At 39.6% G+C, this 12554-nt stretch overlaps 1 protein-coding gene across 1 annotated transcript in view; it reads right to left on the bottom strand.

Moving 5' to 3' along the window:
• The window catches only part of LOC101737192 (dual specificity testis-specific protein kinase 2), a 132218-nt gene that overhangs the window by 15882 nt on the left and 103782 nt on the right, over nt 1-12554 (bottom strand). The window contains exons 2-4 of the mRNA XM_038018960.2: nt 10436-10557; nt 3317-3518; nt 2507-2592 (exon numbers count right to left, since the gene is read on the bottom strand). Coding sequence (XP_037874888.1) covers nt 2507-2592; nt 3317-3518; nt 10436-10557 — 410 coding nt within the window. The remainder of the gene's footprint in view (nt 1-2506; nt 2593-3316; nt 3519-10435; nt 10558-12554) is intronic.

The following is a 12554-nucleotide window of genomic DNA, read 5'->3' as shown; positions in this document are numbered from 1 at the left end:
CACAACGGCGATAAAGTGTTGTGCAGTGGAGGCAGCGCGAATGGCGTCGCCCAAAGCGTTAACGCGCTCAAAGTTGATCGACTGAAAGAAGTCGATCGCTAAAGCGAGATTGTCGGACGCGGTCGGAGGGCAAGTCGCGGGAGAGGGACGAGTCGCGGGGGCGGGACGAATCGCGGAGGAGGGAGTTGTAGCCGTGTTCGTGTACGGCAGCGGTTTTGCCCAGGCCGAGACACTGGGAACCGCCGCCGGAACGAACGCTGGCTTAGCCTGCGACGCAGAGGGTGCCGAGGCTTTGATGTCTGGGCCGGAAGCTCGGAGGCGATTTTGGCGGGCGACGCGGCGATTTATTTTAGGGGCTCGGGGGCAACCACGGTAATTCGCGGGGTGACCCTGTGTTCGACACAGGACGCAGCTAGGCGGTTCCGTCGCGGTTTTTTGGTCGCGAGCGCAGAGGGCCGTGGCGTGATCGCCCAAACACTTAACACATCGGGGGCGCGCGTGACAGTTACGGGAAGAGTGCCCGTACAATTGACAGTTATGGCACTGGCTAGGAGTGCCTTTTTTATGGGGGGCTTCGACAGCGATACCAGAGAGCCTACAGACGGTCTGTGTGTTAAAGATTTTCTTACCCTCGGGGGTAGGCTGGAGAGCGACTAGAACCATATTATATGGCTCCCTACCGCGACCGGTGTGCATACGGTGCACAGAATTCACTGGAAAGCCCTGTTCTAACAGATCGGCCTTGACGAGCTCTACATCTAACTCTTTAGGGATTCCGCGTATTACAACGCGGAGTTCGCGCTCCTCCTGGAGCGTATAAGTATGGAAACTTATACGTTCCTTACGGAGGTAAGAAGAGAGGGCCCTATGGTCGTCGGGTGTTTGAACCTTAATTTGAATGCCGTTCGCGAGGTTACGGGCATTCGTGAAATTTATATTTTTGGCCTTAAGGGCCAGGCAAACTCGATCCCAAGCTGCCTTCTCCTGAAGGATAACCGGGGGAGGGGTCTGGGTTTTATTTTGTGCCACCGGACGCGGCGACGGAGTGGCACGGGCTGGGGGCGCAACGGGAGTCTGAGGGCGGGGGCGCGACGCGTTCACGGCTTTGCTAATTTTAGCGGCCGCGGGAGCTCGAGACTCCGCGGCACGCTTCTTACCCTTCTGTACCAGGGTGAATCCATCCGTCGATGAGGCGGGGGCGAGGTCGACCTCCATGTCCGAGTCAGAGTCGGAGCACGAGGAGGCGGGTGCAGGCGACCTACGAGCAAGTGTAGGTGTTTTAGAGGGCGCGACGGAGGCCGCGGATGATCGCTCAGCTGAAACGATGGTCACGGCGGACGACGCAGCAGCTTTTCTCGCCAGTATAGGCGACACGGGAGCGGCAGGCACGACAGAGGCTGCGGTGCTCAATGCAGAAGCTCTGCACGCAGGTACAGGCGACGCAGGAGCAGCGAGCGCGGCGGAGTCCTCGAGAGGGCTCGCAGTGTGATTGGCCTTGAAGGCCAAAAACTCCGAGGCGAGCTGTGGGTGGCGAAGTCGGAGGAATTCCGCGAATACAGCGTCCATGATCGCTGAGTACCCAGGTGGGGCGGCCCCGGGTCTTGAAAACACTCGCCTTGCGGCGAGGCCCCAACTTCTCGGACCTGAGCGGTTCTATTGAACACAGGTGGCAATGCGGCGCGATTACTACAGGACAAAGAAAAAGCACAACAAAACAGAAATTACGAAAAGAAACAAAAACAAATAAATACTTGCAGGAAACCACTTTGTCGGCAGATGTACCACGAACACAGAAACAACAAAAGGAAACAAAACAAATAAAAACTTCCAGAAAGAGCACTTAGTCGGCAGATGTACCACGAACACAGGCCGCGCGAACAATGGCCGGGCTAACAAAAGCCGGGCGAACAAAGACCGGGCGATCGAGTGGACGATGAGCACGTCCGCACGTGACGGGTGCCTCTATCGGAATGATTTCACTCGACTGCCGAGTGGGGTAATGTTTTGCGAGCGTATGTGTACATATGTATCTACATATCTAATTCTTTGGCACGTTCTATCTACGTCTGGACCTTTTGACCGATTTCAACACGTTATTTATGAGGTTTCATTAGTTTCGCCTCAGTTGTGCAGCTGAGGTAGGGTATAAAAAAAGAAAGATTACTAAAATACAACGGCGACACAATTTCACATGTTACATAGAAATTAAGGAAATACAAACGTATCTCACTCGAAATCGTAACGGTCCCATGACAGCCATATTTCTTTCTATGAGACTATTTTTTGTATTTTCTCGATGCTTAAAAAATACTGAGCTATTTTAAAAGGATATTGAAATTACAACATAAATGTCGTGTTATTTTTTGAATTGGTCGAACTATCTTGATGATTCTACAGTTTAGATTTTTGACCTTTTCTTAAATACTTATCGATACATATCACGAGCAAAAAAACAAAACGCGTATGCTCTTGAAATTAAAGAAATTCATTATCAAAATGAACTTACACTGGATGAGGTATTTTGGCGGCGAGACCGAAGTCAGCGACGACGGCCATATAGTCTCCTTCTCCATATCTTCTTAATAATACATTCTGCAAAAAAAAAACCGATCGTGAGCATTCATGAACACAATTTATACGATTCCATATCTTCGTCGTGCTTATTTCCACCGAAGAGGGATTCAGTTTGGAAAGCTGTTAAATAATAATCAATGCGATTATGACTTCACTCATATCTTAAAATGGGTACCAGCGTTCATTTTTTGAGGTTTATGGGCTTCGGTACCCGAATAACAGCAAACGAGACGGAAGCTCCATAAAAACCAGAGTTTTATCAAAAAAAATCTTTAACGAGCTATGACATGTCCTTCTTCAAACGAGGCTTGCGGAGAGTTCTCGATGGTAAGCAGCGGCATGGCTGTGCCCCTGGGATTACAGCCGTCCATGAGCGACGGTAACCATTTACCAGTAGGTGGGCCGTATACTGCCTACATAGGCAATAAAAAAAATGTGTCATCTCGTGGGACACCGGATAGGAACGAAGTTCCTTATTATAAAAATATTAATTTTAACTTTTATTCGAGGTATAAAGAAAATAATTATTCGGGTATACATTTTTTATTACGATTTTTTTATTGATGAAAAAAAAATGGTGTTTTTTAGAGGTTCTTACAAAGTTAAGTCGTACACTGTATGCATTACTATAATAATTTTTACGTACAAAGTTAAGTCGTACACTGTGTGCTTTACTAATAAAAATCTTACGTTACGGACGTTTTTTCAAAACAGTCGCACATGTCGTAACCAAGCACTTTACCTTAGTAGTAAGATCCCTATGGAAGACACCGAGGGAATGCAGGTACTTCATGCCGTCCGCCACGTCGGCCGCCAGGGATATCCGAAGCGGCTGGGGCAACGGTTCCAGAGGTCGACCCAGAATCAGCTGTTCCAGGGAACCGCCCTCCATGTATTCTGTCAGCGCGTGGAGCTGACCTTCGTGAACGCACACGCCCATAAAACTGAAAAATAAAAAAACGTATACAAATATTAATGACATTTTAAAATACACAGGATATACGTAATCGTTTGGTGAATTATCGTCGTAACAGGGCAAAGGATAATCTATACATATAAATAAAATTAGAGTGTTTGTTTGTAGTATTGAAATAACCGTTTTTTACTACATGCATATGATGAATATATATACGGTACATACACCAAAATAACATTTTTGACAACTTTTGTCTGTCTGTCTGTTTGTTCCGGCTAAACTCTGGAACGGCTGGACCGATTTTGATGAGACTTTCACTAATAGGTAGCTGTGATATAAGGTAATAACTTAGGCTACTTTTTTTAGACTAGCTTCGCCCCGCGGCGTCACCCGTAGTTATTGTCGTACCGCGCGCAACATGGCGGGCTTCGCCTATCAATAATAAAATTTAATGTTTCCGAAGCGAAGCGAGGGCGGCTCGCTAGTATATTGAATAAATTAAGAAGATCGCGTTTTTTTTTCGTTATTGTCATTATATTATTTCCGACGGCCACCAAGAACACTAAAGAATTCGAAACATCAAAAAGATTTACAATTGAAACGGGGACCTCAAGGTGGGTCACGGCATTTATCTTATGATATCTCTGACCTAAAATAAACTATTAATTACCAGACTTTCCTTAAAAAAAAGGTTTCATCACATAATTTTATTACGATTTTTATTTCAATTTTTTTTAATTTCGCTTACCTGTCTTAGTGTTATAATGAATTTATTTTATAAGTACAATGTCTGCGAAATGCTTTAGCGAGATTAGTTCATTATAAGTTACTATCGAGTAAAAATAAAACATTCTTTTATTTCGTCTACCTACAAAATTGCACTTCGATTAATCTATAATATTACTAACTAATAACGTCACTTAATACCGTGGTACAGCATAGAATCTTGTCTCATTACAGAAAGTGAAGCAATACATCATTCTGGAATAAAGGGTGGAGTCAGACGATGAAAAGCCCGGGGAACGCGATTAGCCTATACAGGCTACATTACAGATACCGTCCAAACGCAATCACTCAAGAATTATTGCGCCACGACAATCTACCGAATGATGAATTCAGTAAAAATTGTTATTACATTAATTACAGCTTCGTTCAAGGTTTCGCATGACCTGCCTTCTCTTAATCTGTAGACGATAGTAAATACGATTCTAATTCAAATCGTAATCTTCTCAACAAATATCAAGGTTGATTGAGATTTAAAAAGTCGATTACATTAATGAAGAGCACCAAATGTAGCCGCGCTTGAAACTAATTGGGAAAAAGATTGCGGTACCGTAACGACTCCCGATGGGACGATCACAATGGATGATGGATCCATTGAATGCATTGACGTTTTCAACTTGTCAGATCTTATCGTAGACCGATTCGATCTAGTTTTAAAATTATGTTTCCCATTATGGGAGCTCAATAACGAAGCCGCAACCACAACCTACCGACAGACACCAATCTATTTTTACAGCGCAGCATACGTGCGGTCAACATGTTGTCGTTTTGCCAGAGGACATCAAGAATCTTCCAGAGATTCAACCTCGAGATTTTATCGCCGTTGTCGAAATGAATTATTTGTATGCTATTTCGCTACGTTCTTTTACATTCTCAAATTACTACGAGGTAAAGTAATAAAATTTGTAGATGTCGCGAAGATCACGCGAACGGCGATGTCAAGGTTTCATAGTCATCTTGCAATCAACGGGACGGTCAATTACGAATTAATTCCTTCTGCGAAAGACCATTGTACGTAATAAAACCCGCTAACGAAGAGCTACGCTACGAAAAAAAAAGAAATATTCCACCACCTCGGTAAATTATATATGTTACCACATTATAAATAACAGCTACAGTGCTCTCTCGTAAAATTGCACGAAGAAATCATTATTACTCTTAAGAAATATTTCAATAAAATTCAAGCGTTAAAGTTAATTGACATGTTTGCATTATTAGTGTCCATTTAATCATAAAATTTCCTCGGTCGTAGTGAGTCTTTGGTAAAAAAACTTCGGACGGTGTTTAATTGATCGTTTTTGCGTGATTATCGACTCAATGTTCGGTTTATCAAAATATTTCAAATAATTTCAACATTTTATAGGTGTGGTTTTTATTGTTGTTTCTGATTATGCTGGAGATAAATGAGTACCAAGTGTTTTGAGCTCGCTCGTATATTCGCAATACCATTTATCCGATCTACCATCAGCTGGAAATCAATCTTGACGCCGTTGGTAGATTCAAAAATATTCGTTCCCACGACCAAGCCGTTCCCATATTACGCGGTGTTGTTGCAATTATCATGACTCGCCACACGTGGATAGCTGATTCAAATGTAACTCAGATTGTGGCACTGTGAATAAGTTCTTTTAAAATTAATAGCGGTTAGTCGCCTTAGAAACCTCACAACAATTGGCCGTTGTTCATTTTCGGCATTAACGTTAACAAGTCATGTTTAGTTTTAGGTAAATTAGTTAGGATTTTGTAGCAACTACCGTTTGTCACTGTTGGTCAATAAAAATGATCAATCAATAGGAAAGCTTCTTTTTTTTTAAGCCGACCAAGAAAAAGGATCTCCGAAAGCATTGCAGATAAACGAGAAACGACAAACAATCGGAAACAGAGGAGGCATTGTTTTCGTTTGCGCTGATAAGCGAACAGGAAGCGCACGGAATGAGGGTGAGAGGGGGTCTGTGGCATCCATTGTTCGGATCATCGTTTTCATTTCGTAACACATTACGCAAATTCACGATTCCGATTCAGGAAGTATATACATATAAAAATGTCATTATTCGGGGGCAGACAATTGAAATACAAAAGGCTGTGTGCGAAGCGAAAAACCGGGTCGCTTTATCAAGGATACAACTGAGCTGAGCCTGATTTTTTAACATCTAGATTTTTCTGATTTAATCCAAACGAAATTTTAATTTATAATTAGATTGTGTAAGACGATTTATTGTTTTATTAAAATTAGACATTGGCTAATTTTGAAGAATTTTAGCAAGAAACATAGTAGATACATAGTATATTTTAAATTTAGCAATTCTATAGTATTATCTTATAATCTTGTTTCTGTATAAACGGTATCAGATAAATTATGTTTAAATATCGGATAGACCGATAAAGGATTCATTTAAATATTATTTTGGTCATGTTTTACATAGTGGTTTCTTTCCAATAATTTATTAATAAAATAAGCGGTCCACAGCGGCAGACAGTGGTTTGGCTGTGCCCCTGACACTGACTGATGTCCAGGAGCGACGGTGCCCAATTTCCACCAGGTGAACCACATCGAGGTTGCCTTCTAAGGAGGGTTTTTTGTTAACACTGTTAGTTCCGAACAAAGACTCAAAATTACCACAACCATTGTTTTGCCTTTTCCTACACAGCTCAGGAACAATTCCAATTACCGAAGATATCTCCAAACTTAATTGAAAAATCTAGTGACACTTTATGTGTAAGCATTATTTGTTCATTATTTTCCATAATTCCATTTCATAATAAAAATCTAGAAAAAATCACGTTAAATACGGTATGCGATGACACAACCCTGAAAAATGTAGTAAACAAACCTACCCAGGTTGTTTGGTCAACACAAACATTGAGAACAAAGGGGAAACCATACCGTCGGCGACCTAATACGGGTAATACATATTTGCGAACTTGTTAAAGATACGTAAATTATTATACATATTGTTTGAATGAGTCATTGATAACCAGCCGTGTTTATTTTTTTGCTGAAATGCACTGTTTTCTTCATTAAAACCGAATGACTATGAAATTTGTTGACTATTTATTGTTTCCTCAATAGTAAACCAAAGTGGCTGAAAAGTGGCCCGGTTCCATAAATTTTTGACATTCGTAGTAAACAGCCACGCTAAGAAAAGCAAAAAGTGACACAACTCTATTACTTCAACAATTAAAACAATCGCGTGGCGAACGTAAATTTTGGCAAAACACGTTTCGTCTCACAAACATCAGGTGGTTTATTTGAAGATTCTTAATTCGGTGCCAAAGTAAATTGTTCGACATCAAAAACAACAGAATTCATTCGAATATCAAATTATGTGTCTAATGCCAAACATTCCTTAGAGGATTACGTTTAGTATAATACTTTTTTTGCTGTATCTTTTGCAATACCAGACATGAAATGCATAAAGTCTAGCAAGACAAGCATCTCCCAAGTTTCAACACAGGGGGTTGTTCGTATCCAGTAGATTCGCGAGACCTTCAACAGGTCGTCGATCGACCTTCTAGGACTTTTTAGCCCCAGTAGCCATTTATTCTGGGAGCAATGTGCTTTACCCATTTCGGCCTCGGAATCCTTTGGGGCTGTACTTGGTTACCAGGGTTTTCCCGTGAATATCCTGATTTCAAATTCATAATCCAAGGATAGCCTTCGGTATTGCTTTTTAACTTTGGGCTTTTTGATAAAGCCCATGTTGAGACCACTTCTCAGTAGCGGTATTTGCGGGATGCGACTTTGGATTTTTTGCATTCCTGCATATTATAATTATTATAGACATACTAATACTAATTGTGCTCTTTTCATGATAGAACAATCATTTGGTTCTTTGTTCAACAAAACAAAACGCGAAGCAATCCTGGTTTGTTCGGTGGATCGGAAATCTGTTATACCAAAGCAATTGAATTTTGAATATTGTTTTCGAATTCATATTTCGATTTCGATTTGGCATCATAGCTCCAGTCTAATTACACATATCGCATCATCTTAGCGATTCGGAGCCGAGCAGTGGCCGGGGTGCAATCAACTCGGCACACATGACCCGTTGACGTCGTTAATAACAGCGTACCTATTGTCTATACGTATTGATGACGTCAAACTCACAGTTAATTTATTCTTATAGTATTAACATTGCTGAAACACTGCAACAGTTTAATCTCGAGATTATTTTGATCATTTTACGATCTCAGATGTTTCGAATGATTTTCGTTTGCGGTAACGATTGATATTTTTAACTCGTAAATAATTACTCAACCATTACAAATATCCAAATCTAAAAGCATGAAAAATAAAAAATAAAATTTAAAACATATTATATTAATTCTACCAATAATGATTTGCATCGAAAATATCAAGGCAACATAAATTGATATTCATGCAACACATAGAATTAATTTATTATATATGTAGATAGGTATAAACAGCCGTTATAGGATATTCGCTAATATTACAATACTAATTTAAATAAATTATTATGAAAGGAATATTAAACCATTAAACAAACGTAAATAAAAGATTATTGGGCTGCAAATGCTCATTGATGCAATATGAATGTCGCCACCCACATTGAGACATCAAAGTCTCTATGTATTCAGATGATAATTGATAACATCCCGTCAACATAATTTGTGATTTTTAAATTTTTTTTTTTTGTATAAGCGTAATTTTCTAGCCAGCATTCGCCCAGTAGTCAAAATTTGACTTAGATTCATCTTCTATTTTGTTTTGTTATTGGAATGTTTTCGTATAAAGGTGAGAAAATGTTTACACGTGTGTAAATTGTCAATTTAATTGGACACGCTGTAGTTTTCAAATTACACTGAAAGATTCCGTTACATAAATCGGTAGATATACAGGTCAAGCTAATGAAACCACTATTTATTACGCTTTAGTGTGCTTCTGCGGCCAACAGAACTACTAGGCAGGGCAATACATGCGACATTACGCTAAGCTTTTGTGGTCAGCATTGGCCAACATTTTATTATTATTATATTTATAATAACTTATGACATTTGAAGACGAATTCCTGATCTAAATGTTAATGACGACCCAGAAATATATGTTCATTAAAATGTAGATGAAAATCAGTTTCGTATCCGCTTGGTAATTAACATTATTTATAAGTGTCTTCATATTTTGTAATTAGTATCAATTAACTATGATCGATGGTTGCTCAGCACATTTAATTTTACATTTTTGTCTGGATCACATTCGCACATTATTTTTTGGATTTTTATAGTTAATTGTTAATGTGTTTTTTTGTTTGTTATTGTCTACTTTTTTTTTTCCTACCGAAGCTGATAGCCTTGAGAGGCTATTTCAGCGTAACCTTATCTAGTAGGTGAGCTCACGGGGCTCAAACCGTACTGATGCTAACACTGACCCTAGCAAGAGCAGTGCTTCACAGAAACTACCAACGGATCGGAAACGCGACCCACTAAGAAGATCCGGCGAAAAACTCAGTGGGCTGTGTCTGTGGGATTGTCTACATATGAAAAGTACTTTGGATAGCATTTGAGTAATCCCTATTAACCGCTATTGGCAACGATTGCACAAGAAGGGTAGCGGTACGCGAGGCATGGCGACGTCTTGTGAAGCTTACCACTACCCGAACTGATGACCACGGCCGGACTTTTTGGCGGGAACGCGAGGAGTTAAGGTATGTGATTTGTTTTATTTTGTCTATTTAGTGTTTCTTCAGGTTTAACAGGTGTAATAACGGTGATTTATTAACTGTTTATCTGTGAAAGTGCACAAATGTGGGAAAATGAAACAAAGCCACTGGACGTAACTTCTCGGTATCCTCCAAAAAGCCCACTGAAAAAACCACAGTAAATGAACACCATTTTACTGATATTATATTTCATCCCATATCATCTCATTTCATTTCATTTAATTTCATCCCAGTTGATTAATGTTCCAAATTAATCATCTTCATTTCATTTCACTCCATATAATCATTTTTCATAAAAATAAGAATATAAATTTTAATAAGACATGACTTAAAGGTCTTAGTTACCAGGTCATAAAATCCCTTAAAAAAAATGACCACGGCCACTCTGCCAAGAGTGCCCAACGACTGAGAAGAAGAATCCCTGTTGCTATTGATATCTCTCTGTATAGAGATATCACCAACTCTGTATAGAGATATCACTCACCCAAGTATATTCGGATGTTTCAACTTGTTCATGAGCTGCACTTCTCGGAGCATGTTCGGTCTGTTAGCCCGTTGCTGGTTCATTTTCAACACCATGACCTTCGCTGATGTTTTGTGGGTTACCTGTAACAACGTTCATGTAATTTTTATTAACGGTAAATTGTAATTTTTTGTGTTAGGTAAATCACGATAATACTCTATAGTATCATAAAAGGGTATTTCTGTTGCGTGTCGAATGATTTAGGTTAAAAAAATCCGAGAAAGTACGTATCGGAATCAGACATCAGATTCAACTTTTAATTATCTAACGGCTTTCCTGCTCTTCAAGCAGGAGATTTAAATGTATCACGATAGAAACAGGTTAAACCGCGACACCCATTCTTAGAATCTAATTCCCTTGTTATTAGCGACATTTATCAATTTAATTCCACACAGTTCCGTGACCTGTGCGCTTAGTGCGAGTTTTAACGTTCTCGATAACGTAAAAGTTAACTTCAAATTTGTATGCAGTTCGAACAGCGCCCTTAGCGGCAAACGTAGGCAAACGTTCCAGCTCCATACAAATTTGACGTTAACTTTTACGCGATCGAGAACGTTAAAAAACTCGCACTAAGCACACTGAACTACTTACATTTACGAGATTCTATGAAATCGTATTAAATTCAATTATCATGAGTGTAATTTCTAAAATAAATTAAAGTTTCGTTCGGGATCCAAACTATGTAGGTCACGATGTATACGTGATTAGATCTAGATTTCTAGACTGCGGCTCGTATTAGTTGTGGCGCACTGTTTATTACGATCGCAGTGCACGTTTTGTAGAACTATAAATTCCGAATGTTTACGTTCACACAAAACTAATTTGTTTATTGAATTTAGAATGTATGTACTTGATTAGAATTTGAAATTGTTTCGAACTTTGTATGTTCAATTAGTATTAAAAAAAAAAAAAATGTTTTTTTTTTATTTATTTTTTTATTGCTTAGATGTGTGGACGAGCTCACAGCCCACCTGATATTAAGTGGTTACTGGAGCCCATAGACATCTACAACGTAAATGCGCCACCCACCATGAGATATAAGTTCTAAGGTCTCAGTATAGTTACAACGGCTGCCCCACCCTTCAAACCGAAACGCATTACTGCTTCACGGCAGATATAGGCGGGGTGGTGGTGCCTACCCGTGCGGACTCACAAGAGGTCCTACCACCAGTAATTACGCAAAATTGTTCTAAGTATTGGTCTATAAAGTTTCTCGGTGTCATGGAAGAAATTAGTTTTAAATTTCACTATCTGTAGGGTACAAAAAAAAAAGATCGAGACTGTCTAGAAAAACAAAAGCAAATACCCATAACAATAATATTATATTGTGAAAACAGCATCGAAATTAGTTTCAAATTTACATAACAACAAAATTTTTAAGAATAGTCTATTTAGAATTTCGATCGTGTTTCTATCACTTTCATATATCTGAATTTTAATGGTGGTGACATCATATTTTTTGTTTATTTAACAATAACGTTTTCTATCGGACTGGATGTGTCTCTAATTTAGTAATTACAAAAGATATACAAAATGAACGAAAAAATAAAATTAAGTACTTTTAAAATATTTAAGACCGCCGAGGACAGGACAACGTGGGGAAGCGTAGTGCATCGAGTGGTCAACATTTCAAACTAGACACGACCTCCAGCAACGAAGAGACCGACTCACAAGAAGAAGAAAGTTATTTTAAAGCCAACGCACTCAATTATTTGTATAGATCGTTTATAAATAGAACAATGTAACAAACTCGTGACCGTATCAAGATTTCTTCACCTACACGTCGTCGGATCTAGTCGTACAACGTATTAGTATCACACGGCACACGGGCGCTGTTTGTACAAGCAGGTTTAAGTGTTTCACTGGGTGTCATAACGTTGGCCTTGAAAAATACTTTCTTTAAATATTAGCTATCCGAGTACGAGCAGCAGATGTATAATTTTAGCAGAATGTGTTTCTACTGCTCCCTCCCACCTGGTTGATAAGACTATATGGCTGGGTGTGACATCGTATATACAGGTTTTGAGTATAGATTTCGAAAGCAACCGCATCCAGTGTGTACCTGCCCCTTACCTCCGAC

This window comes from Bombyx mori, chromosome 22 (genome assembly GCF_030269925.1).
Source record: "Bombyx mori chromosome 22, ASM3026992v2".
Taxonomy (NCBI): domain Eukaryota; kingdom Metazoa; phylum Arthropoda; class Insecta; order Lepidoptera; family Bombycidae; genus Bombyx; species Bombyx mori.
This window is presented reverse-complemented; position numbering and strand designations above follow the sequence as displayed.